This window comes from Elgaria multicarinata, chromosome 5 (genome assembly GCF_023053635.1).
Source record: "Elgaria multicarinata webbii isolate HBS135686 ecotype San Diego chromosome 5, rElgMul1.1.pri, whole genome shotgun sequence".
Lineage (NCBI taxonomy): Eukaryota > Metazoa > Chordata > Lepidosauria > Squamata > Anguidae > Elgaria > Elgaria multicarinata.
In genome coordinates, this window is record NC_086175.1 from 74998204 (window position 1) to 75016830 (window position 18627).

Here is an 18627-nt window from a genome sequence, read left to right on the forward strand (position 1 = left end):
CAGAGCTTCCTCATTGAAAACAACTTTAAAATGTTAGTGTTAGATCCTGTAGTGAGTTTGTTTTGCTATGAGAAGGTTAAATTATACATTATATTGTAAGTCTATAATAGGTTTTTGGATGTAAATGTGTGTGTCCATTGACCTTTAGGTTGGACTCAATGAAAGAATTTCACAAAGCTAATCAGCAACAACACGAGAAGCATCAGCAAAGCCGTGATGACTCTACCAAGACTATTGAAAGATTGGAAGGGTCTTCTGGAGATGTTGGTGAACGGTATAAATTTCTGCAAGAAATGCGAGGGTATGTCCAAGACTTGCTTGAGTGTTTCAATGAAAAGGTAAGAATGCAAAATATATTCATCTTTTTCAGTAACAAAGTTTAGTCTGTGCTCAAACATGTTCTCTTGTACATGCCAATGACAGACTCAGCACATGTTTGAAGGTTTGGTTTTAAATGCGGTGAAAGCAATGTAAGTCATTATTGGAGTACAACAGAGGTTAAGGTTGTGACACCAGTTTTCTAATTCCTACCAAAGTTCCATCCCAAGTAACCATTGTAGTTCACAATGATGGCTCAGATTCTGTATTTGTTTTTTGTTTTGTTTTTTAAAAAATGCATTTCCCAATTCTTGAGGCACGGATATAAAAGGTAGCGTGCAATGTCCTATACTGCCACCGATTCCACTGTTTCTGATGCACCAGTAGGACCACCACTAGCACTATAGAAACACAGCGTTTCCTAAAGCAACTCTGGAAATGACAAATGCTCATTTACAGAATGGAACAAATCAGTAGAGTTCCCTTCTGTGATGACCTGCCCCTTTCCAGAAATGAGTGCCTCCACTCCCCCCCCCATTTTCTTAAGGATCTGTTAGTTTCCCATTGTGCTAGAGGTGGGTCCCATTAGCATGCAGGCAGATTGGATATTGTCCTGTATGTACAACAACATGTAGTCTTCATAAAGGGTCCACATGACATACTAGTTTCTCAGCAACTTGCAATGATTAATTTAGGACATTTAAAGTCTTGGTTCCCCAGTGGGATATTGGGATCCCAGGCTGTTTCATAGGAGGATTCTAGGGGGGGGGGAGGGGAATCAAGCTTTATGATAATAAGCAACAATTGTCAGGTGCTGTTTTGTTAGGTTTTTCACTTTGTGTGGACTACTACACAACCTATTCAGGATCCTGATTTCAGGCAGTTCTGTATACACCTGGAAATTTTACTTGTCTTTGCTAGTGTTGATAGATGTGTAGGGAATATACAAAGAACTTATTGATAAACTAAGGCACATTTTATTGATAATAAAGTAATAATAAGGCACACTTAATATGGAACTAAGCGCCTTTTAATACTGTAGGACTTCTTTCTAAATAAATATAGATTTGCTCTGTAAGTATAGGATGGATTTGCTATTTCCATTGTTTATTTAAAATCTTTTAAAACTTAAAAATCAGAGTTCTTCTTGCTATGGAGAAAATGTACATGTAACATTATAAACTGTCGGGGCAACGATCTGACCTCTTAGGCTCTATAAAGTGTATAGTGTGTAATGATGGCACATTCCATAATAATCTCTCTTTGGTGCAGAGAGGTTGGAAACAGTGTGATCTGGAGGAGGGCGGCAGAATAAAATCCAAACAAGGCTTAAAAAATATTGGTTTGGATCCAGACTTGGTCCTTTGTGAACAGAAGGGTTCCTTACATTCATGGAAGAAACAGGAATGAAGCAGAGGCTTCCTGCTGGATGAAATGTGTGCTGTGACTGATTTCTCTGCTTCCCTCTTCCCCCTGCAGCCCCCAGTGCCATTTCCCATGCTGTTCCAGAAGGTCCCCTAGCCCTCCAGAAAAGTATGGGAGGTGGCATTGTGGGCTGCAAGGGGAAGAAGGAACCAAAGTAAATCACTGCCACCCCCTTTCTTCAAGAACCAGCAGAACTCCACTGAGTGCAAATCTGGGTCCAACCCATTGTGTACTTGGATAAACAAATTCAGTATAAGCAAAAAGGAGGGAATAAAGATGATAATGGACATCAGTATAACTGACTGGCAGGTAGTTTTTGTCAAAATCTCCCTAACATCTAAGCAATACTAAGATTAATATAGCTGTCAGTCTGCATCTTAAAGGCCCGATACCAACTCAGTTTTGTCCAGGCTTTCTTCCTCCCCTCTCATGCATGCATTTCCCCCTCTCCCTTTTAATTTCAGAGCTTGCTACAGTTAGTATTATTTGTGTCTGTTTGCTAATGGTACTTAGTGTCAAACTACATTCGCAAGCTGGTTTTGACTTAATTAACTATGATTAATAAAAATTCTGGTGCACATGTATTGCTAACCATAGTGAGTTCTGATACTGAAATGGGAGAGGGAATGTTCACACAAAAGGGAATATCCCAAACAGAGGGGGTCTGGGGAAACTATGAGTAGTATCCAATGATGTCATTCTGCTAGTGCAGGGGTGGGGAGCCTCAAGTCCAGGGCCCAAACCAACCCTTCAGGGTTCCCTTGATGGCCATACCTCTCTTCCCTCTAACCACAGATTGTTTGGTGGTTTCCTGTCTTTTGTGTAGTTTTTTCCCCCATTCTAAAAGGTTGAAATGCCTCTCCTAAGGCTTAGTTGCTCGCAGTAAAAGCTTTAAGCTAAACTATGCCGGTATGTTTTGTATTTTTGGCTCTACCTCATTTGTCTTTGGCCCTGCCTACAACTGGAATGCAGCACCTGAGAGCTTCTCCGAAATTAAATTTGACTCTACATCTGAAATTCCCCACCCCTGTGCTAGTGCAAAGCTTCTATTGCTTGCAGAAACCCCATTTTCATTCTTGCACAGAAGTTAAATCAGATATATTTCTTCTGCTTGTGAAAGCCATTGCACAACTGCTTTCACAACTCATCATGACACCATTATACTGGTGTTGCTTGCACTAGTTGTTCCACTTGCCCTTGTATACTAGCTAGTGGAACAATGCCAACTCTTGTACTTTTTCCTCTACAGTTCTGATCACCTTGCACCAGTGCAGTTGGGTGTTATGGATTGTGAGGAGCATGTGGGGTAGAGCTTTGGATAGCTTGTCTCGCATAGGATTCTCTTACTTGTGATGCAACAAGATATTCAACTTGTGCTCCCTGCCATTTTTGCCTGTGCCCTCTTTTGGTGTTTGTTTCTGCCTTTTTCCTTTAAGTTGCAAATGTTTGAATTGAGTATTTGACAAAATAAATGCTTGATTAGATTGAATTTTTGAGAAGGATTCTGTTATGCTTAGGCAGGAGCAGCATGTACGATATCTGTAAAAGGATGAAGTGTGCCATGTGCTTGTAGCCACTTGATAGCCTGATCTGGCTGATCATATTCCATTAGCTGGAGGCAAAGTGTATTAAATTAGAATAATTAAAATAGGTGACAGCAGCAGCAACAACAACAAACCACCTGGTGTCTAGTGTGAATGCTCTTGCTTATGGCTATTTTTGGAATTTTTGTGTATGCAAGCACTCTTTTTGTATGTTTCCAATCACATACGCATTTTTTAAAATATCCTTGTTGGCTTGCAAGGATAATTTGGATTGTCTTTTATGTAATATTTTCTTTTCCTTAATAAAAAAAGTTGAATAAAATGTTGAAGAGAAATTTGTGGTTTCTATCCACAAAATGTAAAGCTGCTTTTTATTACACTTCGTTTGAGAGCAAAACTTCCTATTTGCATTCATGATAATTTTATTCTTGAAATGTTCTGCCTTTTCTATCTTACTTTTTAAGGAAACTGTTTTGATTCGTGTGCATTAATAGTTAGAGAGAGAGAGAGAGAGAGATCACCATCAATGTACATGGTGCTAACTTCATGAAATCCTGAAATCATCAGGAAGTCCCTGCTATAATATAGAACAATATTTATTGGTAATGTACCAGTTAACATTGTAGTTAAAGGAATTTTGGAATAACCTGGTTAGGACTATAGTTGTAGAAGGAAAAGATTTAAGGAAGATCCAGATGACCAAGCAGATGGGCTTGTGGAAGCTTTAAGTCAAACTCCGTAGCAACTGTTTCAATAGGCAGCTGGTTGTGCGTAGGAGTTTGTCTCAAATAATTTCTAGTCCTTGCAGCATCACTGCAAACCCTGAGTGTTTAGGTTACTAAGTGATATGAAGAGCACAACATATTTGATCAGTTGAAACCTCTCCAAAAATTTCCCTAATTTTAAAAACATTCTTACCTCATATTTTGAAGCTTCTATTTGCAACTTTAAACGTTAGAAACTCTTTTTTTTCCAGAATGGATGCTGAATCAGGACTGTGTCATCAGACTTGGTACTAAAAAGCCAAATTTTGCTATTCACCTTTGTAACTGCAAGGTAGATAGTTAACATACTAGGTTTGGCTGCATCCCTAAGCACACTTGCCTTGAAATAAGTTCCATTGAACTAATGGCTTTCAAATAAATGTATTTAAGGTCAGGGTATTAGACTCCAATTCTGTACCTGTTTGAAGCTGCAATCCTATTCACACTTTCTTGGGAATGTTACATTGAAATCAGTGGGACTTGCATCAAAGCAAATATACATAAGATTGCACTAAGAAAGAAAAACAAGGAATCCCCCTCCTCTCTGAGTGTAATCCAAGTGCTTTATCAAAATTGTGACTGTTCATTGATTTGAAGTGCATAGTGGATTTGCAGTCAAGAGATGAAATCCAATATTGTAGAAGTGGAATGCAAGCTTGTGTGGCATATCTTTTCCTTTCCCTCCTCTTCCCTACAGCCGCCTGTACCCTCCAGGAAGCCTCTCTAAAGAATCAGGAGGGACCTACAGAACAATGTGAAATGTGTCTTATGGCTGTGGTGGGAGAGGGAAATTGCTGAAATTGAGAACCTTGCATATGAGCAGTGCAAGATCCCTCCACCTGATTCAGGGCAATTACCCTTTCTACTACAACTTTGTAAGACATGTTTCACTGTGTACATTGATTTAACCCTAAGGCTCTAAGCTTCGTAGACCATAAGTAACATTACTTTGGAATCCTCAAATTCCTTCTAAAAGGCATATTTTTACTTGGCTTTTAAGTAGACACCCATCTGATCTGCCCCCTCACAACAAGGTGAGGAAGCTTTGTGTAGAATGAAAGAGTTTTTTTCCTTTTCCCCCCCTTTCAGACTAAGCCAAGTGAGATAATTTTCTAATTTGAACATATATTCAAGGGCAAGCTAGGAAATGTTCTTGTAGGCTAGTAACTTTTGTGGACTTCTTTACAAGCCTGCTCTTATGCTTTCAGTCAGGTTGCTTTGTCATTCTTTTCTATGTAGTTTTCTTGAGTTAAATAGCAGTCAGTTGAAATCTAATGTTAAAAAGAAAGTTGAGCATCTAAAAATGCAACATTCACCTTGGAATAGTGTGGCCTCCCAAACAGTTAAACACATGAAGTCTTTTTTATTACGGAGTATTATATTTTTACAGGTGCTCCTGATTAACGAACTCGAATCAGCAATGCACCAGCTGTACAAACAGCGAGCTTCCCGCCTTGTCCAAAGACGACAAGATGATATTAAAGATGAATCTTCGGAGTTTTCAAGCCATTCAAGTCAGTCCATCTTGAAGGTTTTTATTATTCATTAAACAACCTTGTTTACTTAGTGCAGTTTTAACTTAAAGTGAATCTACAAAACATGTCTGGTTTAAATCTGGTAGAAAAAAATTCAGATTAAAAGAATCCTAGCTCAAACTCTAAGGTGCCTTTTCTATTCTCTGTCCCACAGTGATCTTTTATACCTTTTTTACAAGTTAGTTTTGTGTGTGATTATATATTGTTTTTAGTTCTCTTCCTGAAAGTATTTTACAGAATGTTCTATAAACTTGAAAACAATTTATTCTGCTAGTAGTTTCCTTTTCAGTCATACTGGTTTCAGATGCTTTAAAAGCCCCACAAAAAGTGCAGATACCTTATTTTAAACATTGGACCAGGACATTACAAATAATTCTGGAAGTACCATTTTTAAAAGTATGTCTTAAACAATTTTGCTAGGACAAATTTGTAAATTAAATTTTGCAAAAACGAGTATAACATTTCCTGTGAAATCTTATGCCTGCTTTGATACCAGGCTGGTAGCTAATAGGTAAACTACATTCATCCACAATCCTCTCCTCCCCTTACTCCTCAGCTCCCAAAGTTTTTGTTGCTTTCAAATGTTCAGTACATGACAACCATTGGATATCAAATAATATCTTACTTCAATACTAATTGTCTAACACCAGCTGAAAAACTGCTAATTCCTATTGCTTGTCAGTGTTGTTCACCAAGAACAGATATCTGGCCTCTAACAGATTTACTAAAGGACTATCTTTCTTCTTTTTCTCTATTTATAAATGTTGAACACTAATGTGTTTTCTTAATACAAATAGTGTTTATGTTATGTAAAACAAATGTAAGTATTTTCTGTTTACTGAGAAGTTCAGAGTGATTTGATAGTGGTTTTACCTTTTTTGTTCAGTTTGCACATGGCGATGAAGACAGTCCAGTAATTGACCAAACTGGGAATAGTGGTAACAATTTAGTTACCACTTTTTTATCTATGGGGGTGGATGGGTGGGGAGGAGAGCAGTCAAACTTACAGATGTATATTGGGACTTGATCACACACACACACACACACACACACACACACTCTGTCATAATTATGCTTCCTATAACAGGAAATGGAGTCCTAATTTCAATGTTTGTATTCTTACAGGTAAAGCACTGATGGCACCAAATCTTGATTCTTTTGGACGCGACCGAACACTGTACCAAGAACATGTAAAAAGACGGACTGCAGAAAGGGAAGCTAGAAGGTACAACACCATTGAGACTTCGTCTTTATAACTGGGGTGGGGAACCTGTTACTCTCCAGATGTTATAGCTGGGGCTGCTGAGAATTGCTAGTCTAACAACATCTGGAGGGCCACAGATTCCTCACCCCTGCTCTTTATGTATTAGAATAGTACTTGATTGTTCCATATAGTGACTCTCGTTTTTCCCTGCATATTTTCATGCTTGCAAATAAATGCACATCTAAAATGATGGTTTGTCAGCCTTGTGGGTGAAATACTACTTGAGTCTTTCACAGTGTGGCATACTGAGCCAGTTGCTGGAGGTTGAATCTGGCAGTTGGATATACTATAGGTCCCACTCTGAGGAGAAGGGCGGGAATAGCAAAATGTTCAGGAGCTGTGGTCCTAGACATATCAAATAACGTGTTCTATAACATGACAGATGGTCTCAACATAGTTTCATTTCTCCTTGCAGCAGGAAAGGGCAGACACATCTCCCCTTTCAATAACAGATATATTTCATAGGGAACAGGAGGAAGCTTAGTATTCTAACTTAAATGAAATACCAACATATTCTATTCCTGTTAACAGAGCGCGTCGTAGACTTGCTAGAGAGCAATCTGGGAAGATGGCTGATCACCTTGAAGGCCTTTCTAGCGATGATGAAGAAACCTCAACAGATACTACGAACTTCAATATGGAGCAAGGTTAGATGATTCACCTTGATACTAGAAGTCATCTCTAAATCCCAATATTTTGTCATGAGCATTTGAGATGATTAAACAAACTGGTATTTTAAACAAGGCTGTAAAGAAAATCTTAAATGCAAAATCACCATTATTATGTCATCCCTGGACAGAGATAGCAGCAGACTTTAAACTGGTGACTATAGCAATGTAGAACAACATGGGACATGCCACAGCCAAGGGAGAGGCCATATCTCAGTGGTAGAGCACCTACTTTGCATGCAGAAGGTTCCTGATTCAATCCCTAGCATCTCCAGGTCGGGTTAGAAAAGACTCCTAACTGAAACCCTGGAGATCTGCTGCCAATCAGTGTCTTCAGTACTGGGCTAGATGGACCAATGGTCTGACCCAATATAAGGCAGCTTTCTATGTTCCAGTGTTAATTCCTTTCACCAGTAGTAATTTCAGGCAGTTTGGAGGTACCTCTTCCATCCCTAGTCTACCTCTTACCTTGCTGCGACACACACTCTCTTGGAAGAAGCAAAAGCAAGACCTTATTATTTTTCTATCTATTTAGGGATTGCTGCTTTTTTTTAATAGTCATTCTTGAATATTGTGTTAGATCTTGTAAGATGTGTTACATAACAAAAAGTAGAGTTTAACTCCATTAAATAAATGTTTGTTTAGAGGGAACTGTTTCACAAACTCCTTGCTGTATACAACTATTTCCATGAAGCTGTATTTTCGAGTCACTGCTACATTGCAAGGTGCATCTGTAAATTAAGTCATAAAGTTTCAGAAATGGAGTTAAATGTTAGTTATAAAAACAACTTCTGAAAGAAAAATAACAAACTATGAAGTGCTATAGATGTTTACTTTTTCTTTACAGTTAATTTGATTGGATTAGTAAACTAAATTGCAGAAGTACCAAAAAGCACAGTAAAACAACAGATTAATTTATGTTGCTTAAGATAATGAAATATGTCTATTCTAGATCGCATATTGAAGGAGTCCAGTAAAGTTTTTGAAGATGTGTTAGAAAACTTTTCCTCCATTGACTACATTAAGTCACAGTTTGAAACCTGGCGTTCAAAGTATTTATCTTCTTACAAGGATGCTTACATTGGCCTTTGTTTACCCAAGCTGTTAAATCCTTTAATAAGACTTCAGTTACTTACTTGGAACCCTTTGGAGGTGAGAGAATGTTGAAGTATAATCACTGTATTGTCTAAACAAGGCAAAATGGTTAAATAGAAGTGATTAAGTATAATGACTTAACCCTTGAAGAAATCTGATAAACTGTCTCACTTAAAGCATTAGGTCCTAAAGTGTAGTTTGCAAATTCAGTCTTTGATTTACCTACTAAGCAACATGATACCAATTTAATTTCTTGATACCTGAGTTAGAAGTATCCGTATGCTATGCTTGGACCCCCAAAATTAGCTGCTTTGTCAATCTCTTTAGTCTAGAGTTACCTAGTTTGCACAGAAAAAACAAATTATTTATTTACCCATGCTTTTTTAAATCCTAAATTGTTGTATGAACCCCTAATTGTGGGTTAACTATGGGCTTTGAACCACAAACAGCCCACAGAGAGTTCCCATAGTTATTTGGTTGTGAACTGTGTATTATTTAAACTATGGGTTGTCATTACATATGGACCCAGAATCATGGATTGTTCATGACTTGCTTCACCAGGCTACGAAGGCAATGGTCAAGTGCAGTCAAACAACCTAGCCTCTTTACATGCCAGTGTGGCAGAGGCACAAAGACAGTTGGGATACAAAGAGGGAGCAAGCAAAGTTGTATAGAAACAAACAACCTATTGTATAGAAAACAATAATATGCCACAGAACTGGGTAGGGTAGCAAATCGTGGTTTAAATAAACATGCAAACCAGACCTGTATATAGTATCATTGCAGTGGACACCCTAAACATTTATACAGGCGTATAGGTGGAGGGTGGTTCATCACATGGTTGGTTCTTCATTTTCAATACCCAACTGATACTTGCGATATTTATTTTAATAGGACAAGTGCCAAGATTTTGAGAGTATGTTATGGTTTGAATCCTTGCTATTTTATGGATGTGAAGAATATGATCAAGAGAAAGATGATGCTGATGTTTCACTATTGCCTACTATTGTGGAAAGAGTGGTTCTACCTAAATTAACAGGTATTTTAATCCTCTTAAACATTTTGTTATTTTTAGCAACAACCACATCTTAATATCTAGTCTTGAGAAGTATTTTTTCTTCTTTTCTTCTAGTACTTGCTGAAAATGTATGGGACCCTTTTTCTACAACACAGACGTCTAGGATGGTAGCTATTACCCAGAAACTAATAAATGGCTATCCTTCTGTGGTACATGCAGAAAACAAAAATACGCAGGTAAAAAATTGTGCATAATCTTGTTCGTAAGATTGTTGTTTCTGGTTGCTACCGTATTTCTTCGATTCTAAGACGCCATCGATTCTAAGACGCACCCCATTTTTAGAGATGTTTATTTGAGAAAAAAGGGCATCTTAGAATCAAAGAAATACTTCCCTCACCGCCCAGCCAACCTCCCCCCCCCCCCCGCGCTTTCTTCTAATGGTTGTGGCCTTTTCTTTTTTCCCTTTGTGAGAGAAGAAACTGCCGTTTGCGCGGGAAGAAGGGGGGGCGTTGAAACAAAGAGTAAACTTAACTCTCCAGTCCCGCTCTTTACTTGTCTGTGCACCAGGGGACGATGACACGCGAGTAAGTCCCATGGAAATCAGTGGGACTTACGAATAAATTTGCCTAACAAAAAACCAGGCGCTTACCCAACCAGCTCCTCACTCGCATGGCTCGAGGCTGCTGCAGGAGCTTCCTCTTTTCCTCTTACCGTATTGCTTCGATTCTAAGACGCAGTCCATTTTTAGAGCTCTTTATTTAGGGAAAAAAGTGCGTCTTAGAATCGAAGAAATACGGTATCATAGATATGTTCTTTGCACATAGTTTCTAATTTGACAAAATACGAAGAAATAGTTCAAGGAAACTGGCTAGTACATGTGCTAACTTGTAATTTCAAGAGATAGTTTGAAGTTTTTCTTGAAGTAAATATCCTTAGGGGGAGGGGGAGGCATGTCTTGCTAACTTCAACAGCAGGCCGTAGCACTTGTGAGTATATGTGCTTGAAGGTGGATATGGCAGTGGCAAATTGAACCATATTCGTTCTGAATTATTCCTAGGCATGAATGTAGAAGATAATTTTGTGGTATGGTGGTTACAAAATTGTGACTTCCTAGGACATTTGTGAGGTGATAAAGTAACCATAACTTGGAGGAGTGAAATCTTTCCCTTACCAATCTGTACAGCTACAGCTTTAAAGAGCAGCATTCATGGATGTGAAAGTGCTAATGTAAACCAACGCTGATGCAACATCATTAGCACTTGCTAGGCAATCATGCAAGGCAATAAATATATCCCAACTTCTGCCTAAACCTTCCCACAGCTGCAGGCTCATGTGTCACACGCCAGCTGCCCCCCTTTGTAGAGTTAGAAGACCTAAAAGTGGTAGTGCATGTGCTGGTAACTTCAAGGCCCGATTTCTGCACTGCACTGTACATAGGGCTAGCTTTGTGCCTAGTCCAAAAACTTCAACTAGTTCAAAATATGGCAGCCAGGTTGGTCACCTTTACACCTAGGGGCGACCATATTATACCAACTTTAATATCACTTCACTGGCTGCCAATTAGTTTTGGGGCGACGTGTAAAGTGTTGGTTATTACCTTTAAAGCCCTACATAGTTTGGGTCCAGGTTACCTGTGGTATCGCCTTCCCCCATATAATCTGACCCTCACACTCAGGTCCTCTGGGAAGAATTTACTCCAGTGAGCGAAAACTAGGCTGACAACCATTACCCAGAGGACCTTCTCTTCTGCTGCTCCCAATTGTGGAATGGCCTTAATAGAGAGTCGTCAACTTAATAGTCTTTCTGAGTTTAAGAAAGCCATAAAGACTGATCTCTTCTGGTAGGTCTACCGAGATGGATTTTAAGATGCCCAATTCTTATTTTAATATTGTATCAGTTTTATATAATTTTAATCAGTCATGTATTTTATGGCATTTTTGTATTTAAATTATTATTATTTTATTTTTATTATTTGCTATTCTGAAGGATCCCCCAGCCTCAGTAATGGCTTTTTGTTCAGGCAGTTGTAGCAAGGGGGTGGGGGCAAGAAAGCCCCATAACATGAGTAGGAATCAACTTGCAGGTTGTAGGATCCAGCCCACTGTTTATGACTTTATGGAAATTTGTGTCTAGTATGTGCTAGAGATAGACATCAGTCCTTGGTTACTGTAAAGCTGAGTACTTCGATGTTGTCCTTGTTTGCTATCTTAAATAAAGTAAAGTTAAGAGATGCTTATTCAAATTAATGTGAAAAAGTAAACTGTTAAAATAACCTGAGATCCTGGCTAACATACACCTTACGTCCACTGGAATGCTTGGTTAGATTTGTGCTAAAATGCACTTGTAAAAATATTATTACCAAATCTTGTGTTAAATTTGAACTCTTTCAGACATTACTAAAAGCCCTCTTGCTTAGAATGAGGAGAACACTAGATGATGATGTATTCATGCCACTTTATCCCAAAAGGTAAGCTTGCTTTGCTTGGTTCAACTCCATTTGTTTTTATGCCTGTTTGTGGATTGGATTGCAGAACGTTTGCTATTGTGATCATGGATCATGTCAATGTTTCACATGCATACTGCTGAAATTTTTTTAAAAACCACCTTATTTTCAGTGTTTTAGAAAACAAGAACTCTGGACCTTACTTGTTTTTCCAGCGACAGTTTTGGTCTTCTGTTAAGGTAAGCTAGCAAAAAGATGAAATTCAAACCACTGATGTATTGTTTTGGTGATGAGCAACTGATTTGCTTGGTGGGGACAATTTGTGCTACATGTATGTGGTTGCTGGGAAAGGGGAAAATCACCCAAAATCAGGTAGAGAGAAGTTGCATAAGTAGAAGGTGAGCTGCAGAGGGAGAGAGTGCGGTGGCATTTTAGAAAGTACTGTTTAATTGTGACTATTTCAGACAATTTTAAAAAATGACGTTTTGGAATGTTTATGTTCGGTATTTGGGGTTGTTCGTCTCCTGCCTAAGTGACCGTTGAGTGGGTTGCAGTCTCCTAAAGGATCAGGTTTGTATTTTGGGGGTGTTCTTGGATCCAGCATTGTCACTATACGCACAGGTGGATTCAGTGGCATGGAGCACCTTTTATCAGCTTAGGCTGATACACCAACTATACCCTTATGTGGACAGGGCTAACCTAGATAGAGTTATCCATGCTCTGGTAATCTCTCTCTGGATTACTGCAATGCAGTATATGTGGCGCTGCCCTTGAAAATGGTCTTGAAAGTTCAGTTGGTCCAAAATAGGGCAGCAAGATTGTTAATGAGGAGTGGCAAAGGTGATTGTATTATGCCAGTACTTTTCCATCTGCACTGGCTGCCAGTCCATTTCCAGGCCCAATTCAAAGTGCTAAATATCTTGGGGTCAGTTAGCTGAAGGACCGTCGTCTCCTATGTATACCTGACTGGACCCTAAAATAGTCTTCAGCAGCCTTCCCTGGGAGCCCCTGCCAAAGGAAGTGAGATGGGGGGCTAAGAAGAGGGTCTTTTCTGTTGTGACACCCCAGTTGTCACAAGCCCAGAGAGGCTTGCCTGGTGTCTATATTGAGCTCCTTTGGCATCGTGTGAAAGCCATCTTATTTTCCCAAATAATTTAGTTTTTTAGTTTCTGTTTAGTTTTTGGTAGTATATAAATAAATAAAATAAAATTGAAATATTCCCATTTGTATTATCCTACATCATGGTCTGCAAATATAAATGTTAATGCAGTTCTACTGTTCTGCTTTTGATGTTTGACTTTTTTTTTGTCTGTATTTAGTTATTGGGAAATTTTCTGCAGTGGCATGGAATCCTTTCCAATAAAACCCTTCAAGAGTTATCAATAGATGGCTTGCTAAATAGATACATTCTTATGGCTTTCCAGAATTCTGAGTATGGAGATGACAGCATTAAGAAAGCTCAAAGTGTACGTAAACACATCACTTCAGTAATCTCATTTCTGTTTTTAAACATTTTGAACCTGTTTTGATCCTTTTGAAAATATAGAGATGTAAGATGGTGTAATGGCTAAAATGTTGGAGTACTTAGTTTTATTTATTATTTATTTAAATCCCCAATCAGCCAATCAAGTTCATGCAGTGACCTCGGCAAAATCACTATCTTACTGCTTAAAGTACCCTGCTGGATGAACACAGCACTGCTTTTAAGTAATCAAAAAAGTGAAATTAACATTTTATGGCTTGTTATATTTATGCCCTGCTTTTTATCCAACATTGGCTGCCAAAGTGGCTTACTTTTACAATCCACAAAAAGGTACAATATATCGTGTTTATTGCAGACTTTTCTGGTCCCTGATAGCTGATGACACAGTTCAAATTCCAGGCTCTTCTCTGTTAGAGGGAGAGGGCAGAAGCTGTACATGTACTTGAGGGCTGGTTTTTGCTAAATCTTCCAATTTTATAGGAACTTTAACCACTTCAGTGATCTGCAGAGTCTGACTGGGCTACCCTTTTGTGATGGAAAAAAGAGCTGTATTTTCAACACATCCCTCATGTGCATGCTGGAAACCTCAGGCATTGTCTTAAGGGACATTCTAGTTCAGACAAAGTTGTTCAGTGTTGCTACTGAATAGTATCACACATTTATTTAATACATTTTTATACTGTCTTTCTGCAAGGCTCTTAAGGCAATTTATAATTTTTTAAATACTGAAACAAGCAAATAATATGTTAACAAAAAATCCAAATGAACATCAGAATATAGTTCTGAGGCTGATTGAAGGTTTCTTCAGAAGCTGATGGGATGAGTTCCATGGCCTGGGCTTCTCTTCTGTCTTCCCTCATGGTACACAAGTTTTAAGTAGCCCCAAGTACATTGGGGAGGGACCAAAGACTTCTTTTCTTGTGCCCTATACAAATAGCTAGACCTTGTTCTGAGTATTTACATGTTTATTCAGAAGTGAGTCTCATTAAGTTCAATGTTACTTACTATTAACGTTGTTTTCTAAAACACTCTTTTCTATTCCATTCTCTAGGTAATCAGCTGCTTTCCTAAACAGTGGTTCACTCATCTTAAAGGAAATAAGACAATATCACATCTAGAAAACCTTTGTAGATATCTTGTTCATCTTGCTGATACAGTATACAGAAACAGCATTGGAAGCTCTGATGTAGAAAAAAGAAATGCGAGGTAAGCAATCTTAAATAATCTTTACACCAATCTTCTGTGAGCTGGTGCTGCCAGCATGGCTAATGGCCAGAGATATGGGAGTTGTGGTTCAAAACATTTGGAAGGCAACAGATTTGGAAAGACTTTAGATTCTTGGGGTGGGTCCCCTACTTAAATATGGTAACCAAATTTATTTTCATTGCATTTATTTTAGGCATTTATTCATTTAATTATTTTTGAATTGCCCCTTCACTCTATGAGTGCTTGAAGTGATTTACAATAAAACCAAAATGATTCAATACAGTGTGTCCTTCCCCCCCACCCAAAAAAAAAAACCCTTGGTAACTTGGCAAAGATATATGCATTCTCCTACAATGCCTTATAGGTCTTTAATTTCACCAAAAAAGTTATATTGTTTTAAACCTAGCATGGATATGTGCAGTGGAGACAAGTTTGTTTTCATAATGCATCTGAATGGTAAGAGGAAACTTCATTTGGTGGAATTAAAACAATACTGATAAAATATATACATTTGAAGCAACACAAGAACCTTCTAAACCAAAGGGCAACATTAATCAATCTTGGCAGAACAGCATAGTTTTTACCAGCCTAACATCTGAAGGCCAATCCTGAAGGAGCCAGCCTAACCTCCCTGGAAAGGGAGTTCCACAACCAAGGTGACCAATTGTCTTTCTAGCATTGTAATGTCAATCTATTTTGGAACACCAACACTACCTCTGAGACCACCTCAAACATCTCAGGCAGGGACAATGTTGGGCAGTGTGCTGAGAGGTACAAGAACAGAATTCCTATCCTGTCTTGCGCCAAAACTATGCTTGCAAATTGAACTATTGCTCTTTTTCTAGTGCATCACAAGATTAAGGACTGCATATTGTAATTGTGTTCATGATTGTGTATCTTTCTTTGCTTGCTTAAGACCTAGCTATTACACGAAGAATTTAATTTCTGAAATAACAGGTTCAGAATACAATCTCCCAATTTTCCAGGACTTTCCAAATTTTGAAAAAGTTCAGGATGTCCATAAATGTGATCTTCAAAGCAATTTATTAAGTCTAACCATTGAGAGGGGATGTTTGTAACCTACAGTCAATACAATCTGGTTCTGCTTGCATCTTGGGGTTGCTGGGAGAAACTAGGAGGGGCCTATTGCCACAGCACAGCACTAATGATTCAGAGCTGCCTATCCCAAACGGCCATTCTCAAGTGTCATTGTGAGAATAGAAGGAAGTGAAGCAAAGTAACTTTTTAGTGCAATCTCCAATGATGCTCATAATTGATTGCCCAATTCGGAATCATGCTAAGGGGAGTTCTCCATTCACCACTTATTACAGTATCTGGCTATTATATTTCTACGTAACCTGTATTTGTAAAATGTATTTAGGTGACTAACGAGGATAAGTTGACCCTGCAATTCTGCTAAGAGCAAAAATGGTGGTGATAACTGCATGTATTTGTATATGAGATTGTATTCAAACAATCTCTTGGTTTACTTTGTCTTCATGTATCAAACAGTTACACTTAAAAACAACAACCCTGCTGACTATTTGTTTTTCTTCTCTCCTTAGGGAGCATATAAAACAGATAATAAAACTTCTATCAAGTATTCGAGCACTGGACCATGCTGTAACAGTGGCAAATGATCATAATGTGAAAGAGTTAAAGATTTTAAGTGAAGGGAAATAAATTTCTTTCAGTTAATTCTGGGATTTGAAAGTCATTCCTGAAGTGTAATTTTGTACATATGTAAAGTTTTCTTAAACTGTAAACAATTGATTGTTTTTAATACAAAGTGCACTCTTATATACAGCATCCTTAATAGTATTGATGTCTTTATGAAAGTGAAAAGGAAGCCAGGAAAAACTTTCACCTGCATCTTGTTTACAAAAAACTTTTATACCCCATGGTGGTCATCTATTCAGTTAACTGTCCAGTAGTTAAAAGGAAATTCTTTACTATAAAATTCATTAACAGATTAAATGAAATATTTTTAGCCCCATAGTTGTGTTTGAAATAATGGTGTCTTTCAAAATAAGATTGTTCAGTTGCTGGAATTTGGTAATAAAATTAGTCAGAAATATGTGACTATCGTATGACCCAGGTAAGAGTATAAAGTTTTCAAAATAGAACCCACTGTTAGAAGTGTATGTACTGATGACAAAAATAGTGAGAAGTTAACAATTCCATTCAGCTGATGGTATTGTCTTACTTTTTTAAAAAAAAAAAATCCAGACAATAAGCATGCAGTTGCTTGCTTTTAATGGTAATGTGTGTCTTCACTTATCCAAGAAACTATCTTTCGAGAGGGGGAGGGGGGGAAATCAGCTATGTAAACTGGATTCTCTTCTTGGACGAACATTACTAAATTACACATTTTTTTAGTCAAGAACTCTTATGGGGAATATTTTTTTGTCACAATACCTTAATTCACAAGTACTAACCCACCCACCCCCAATGTCCACATGCTTTTAAATCTGATGTTCACATTTTGGAATATTCCAAAATGTTAGTTTCTTTATTTGAAGAATAAACTTACTTGTAAGGGTCATGGCTTGCCACTACTGAGATTGGTTTGAATTCTGAAGAATATTGTCACTGTTGTAGGTAACCTGCTCATCTTCAAGTGTAATCTTTTATACTTGAAAAAAGTAGAAATTGAATACTGAATAATGTTGGATTATTGTACTATATAATGCTCCTGTCATGTGATGTAAAGAAAATATTAAATGTACAGTCTGTCTTTTGGACATTGAATCATTTTCTGAATTCTTTACACTGGTTATTATCAATCTTTGGCCCAACCAGCCTCAACTCCTCAGAATGATAGTATCGATATCTGGATGGTTTCTAGCTAGTTTCCCTTTACTGATGGTAGACATCTATCAGCAGAAAGGGGTAGGGGCAGTTTGCAGTGATTCCTCTTCCCCCCGGCAGCTCCCCACATCCTCCAAATCTGCCCAAGGGTTCCCAAACCCTCCAGAGAAGATTGAAGGGGGTGGGATGGCTGCAGAGATGAAAGGTGATTGTCCCCTCCCTATTCCGTGGAAACTAGTTGGATACCACCCTCTGTAGCTTAAGAATTCAATAAAATTATCTGTTGAAGATGTTCCAATTTAGTTCTAACTTATTTAATGGGTGAGAAGATAGCCAAAGTCCAGTAACTAAGCAGGAGACTTGTTCAGATTTTTTCCAGTTTAAACAGAAATATTATACTTGGGAGGTGGTAGCATGTTAAACTCAGTACTGATTAAGTTTTGGTTTAAGTATACATGTTCAGTTTGGGTGCCGCATATTAAATAGAGCAAAAGTATACCTTGTGGACTCTGCTGACTGAAAGCATCTGTCAGTGAAGGGGGCAACTTTTGTCAGTACTACCACCTATGCTGTTACTAAGGGTTCTGTAACCCTCAGGAACAGCACAATCACAATTCTTAAAAACTGAGTATTTGTAACTGGGCAATAGCTATCACAAATTGTTGGGTCCATAGTGGACTTCAGGAGTGATTGCACTACTGCTTCCTTCAAAATGGCAGACACCACTCCTTCACACAGTGATGCATTAACTATCTCCTGGACTCCCCTGGCCATGCCTCACCAGCTAGCCTTAATTAGCCACACGAGAGAGTATGTGGTCAGCTGCAAACACATTGTCTACATCATCAGGTTTCATTAACTGAAATTGATCCCACAAAACATGGCTAGATGAGGAATTGGACATTACACTTAGATTTGCTATTACTGGTATCTGTTTTGTTTCAGAGCCAGATTACCTTAACTTCAAAGTGTGTTGAAGCGGGTCTCTGAGCTGGCCTACACTTTAAATAATATAACCTGGATTGGTGTTATTGCATGCATTAGCTTTAGTCA

The 18627-nt window shown here is 38.2% G+C and overlaps 1 protein-coding gene across 1 annotated transcript in view; it reads left to right on the top strand.

Moving 5' to 3' along the window:
- The window catches only part of PAXBP1 (PAX3 and PAX7 binding protein 1), a 32128-nt gene extending 14614 nt beyond the window's left edge, over positions 1-17514 (top strand). The window contains exons 7-18 of the mRNA XM_063126688.1: positions 149-338; positions 5442-5565; positions 6712-6811; positions 7382-7497; positions 8471-8670; positions 9508-9652; positions 9746-9867; positions 12022-12098; positions 12247-12313; positions 13394-13540; positions 14609-14763; positions 16329-17514. Of these exons, the coding sequence (XP_062982758.1) occupies positions 149-338; positions 5442-5565; positions 6712-6811; positions 7382-7497; positions 8471-8670; positions 9508-9652; positions 9746-9867; positions 12022-12098; positions 12247-12313; positions 13394-13540; positions 14609-14763; positions 16329-16446 (1561 nt within the window). The 3' untranslated portion in view covers positions 16447-17514. The remainder of the gene's footprint in view (positions 1-148; positions 339-5441; positions 5566-6711; positions 6812-7381; positions 7498-8470; positions 8671-9507; positions 9653-9745; positions 9868-12021; positions 12099-12246; positions 12314-13393; positions 13541-14608; positions 14764-16328) is intronic.
- Positions 17515-18627: the final 1113 nt, after the last annotated feature.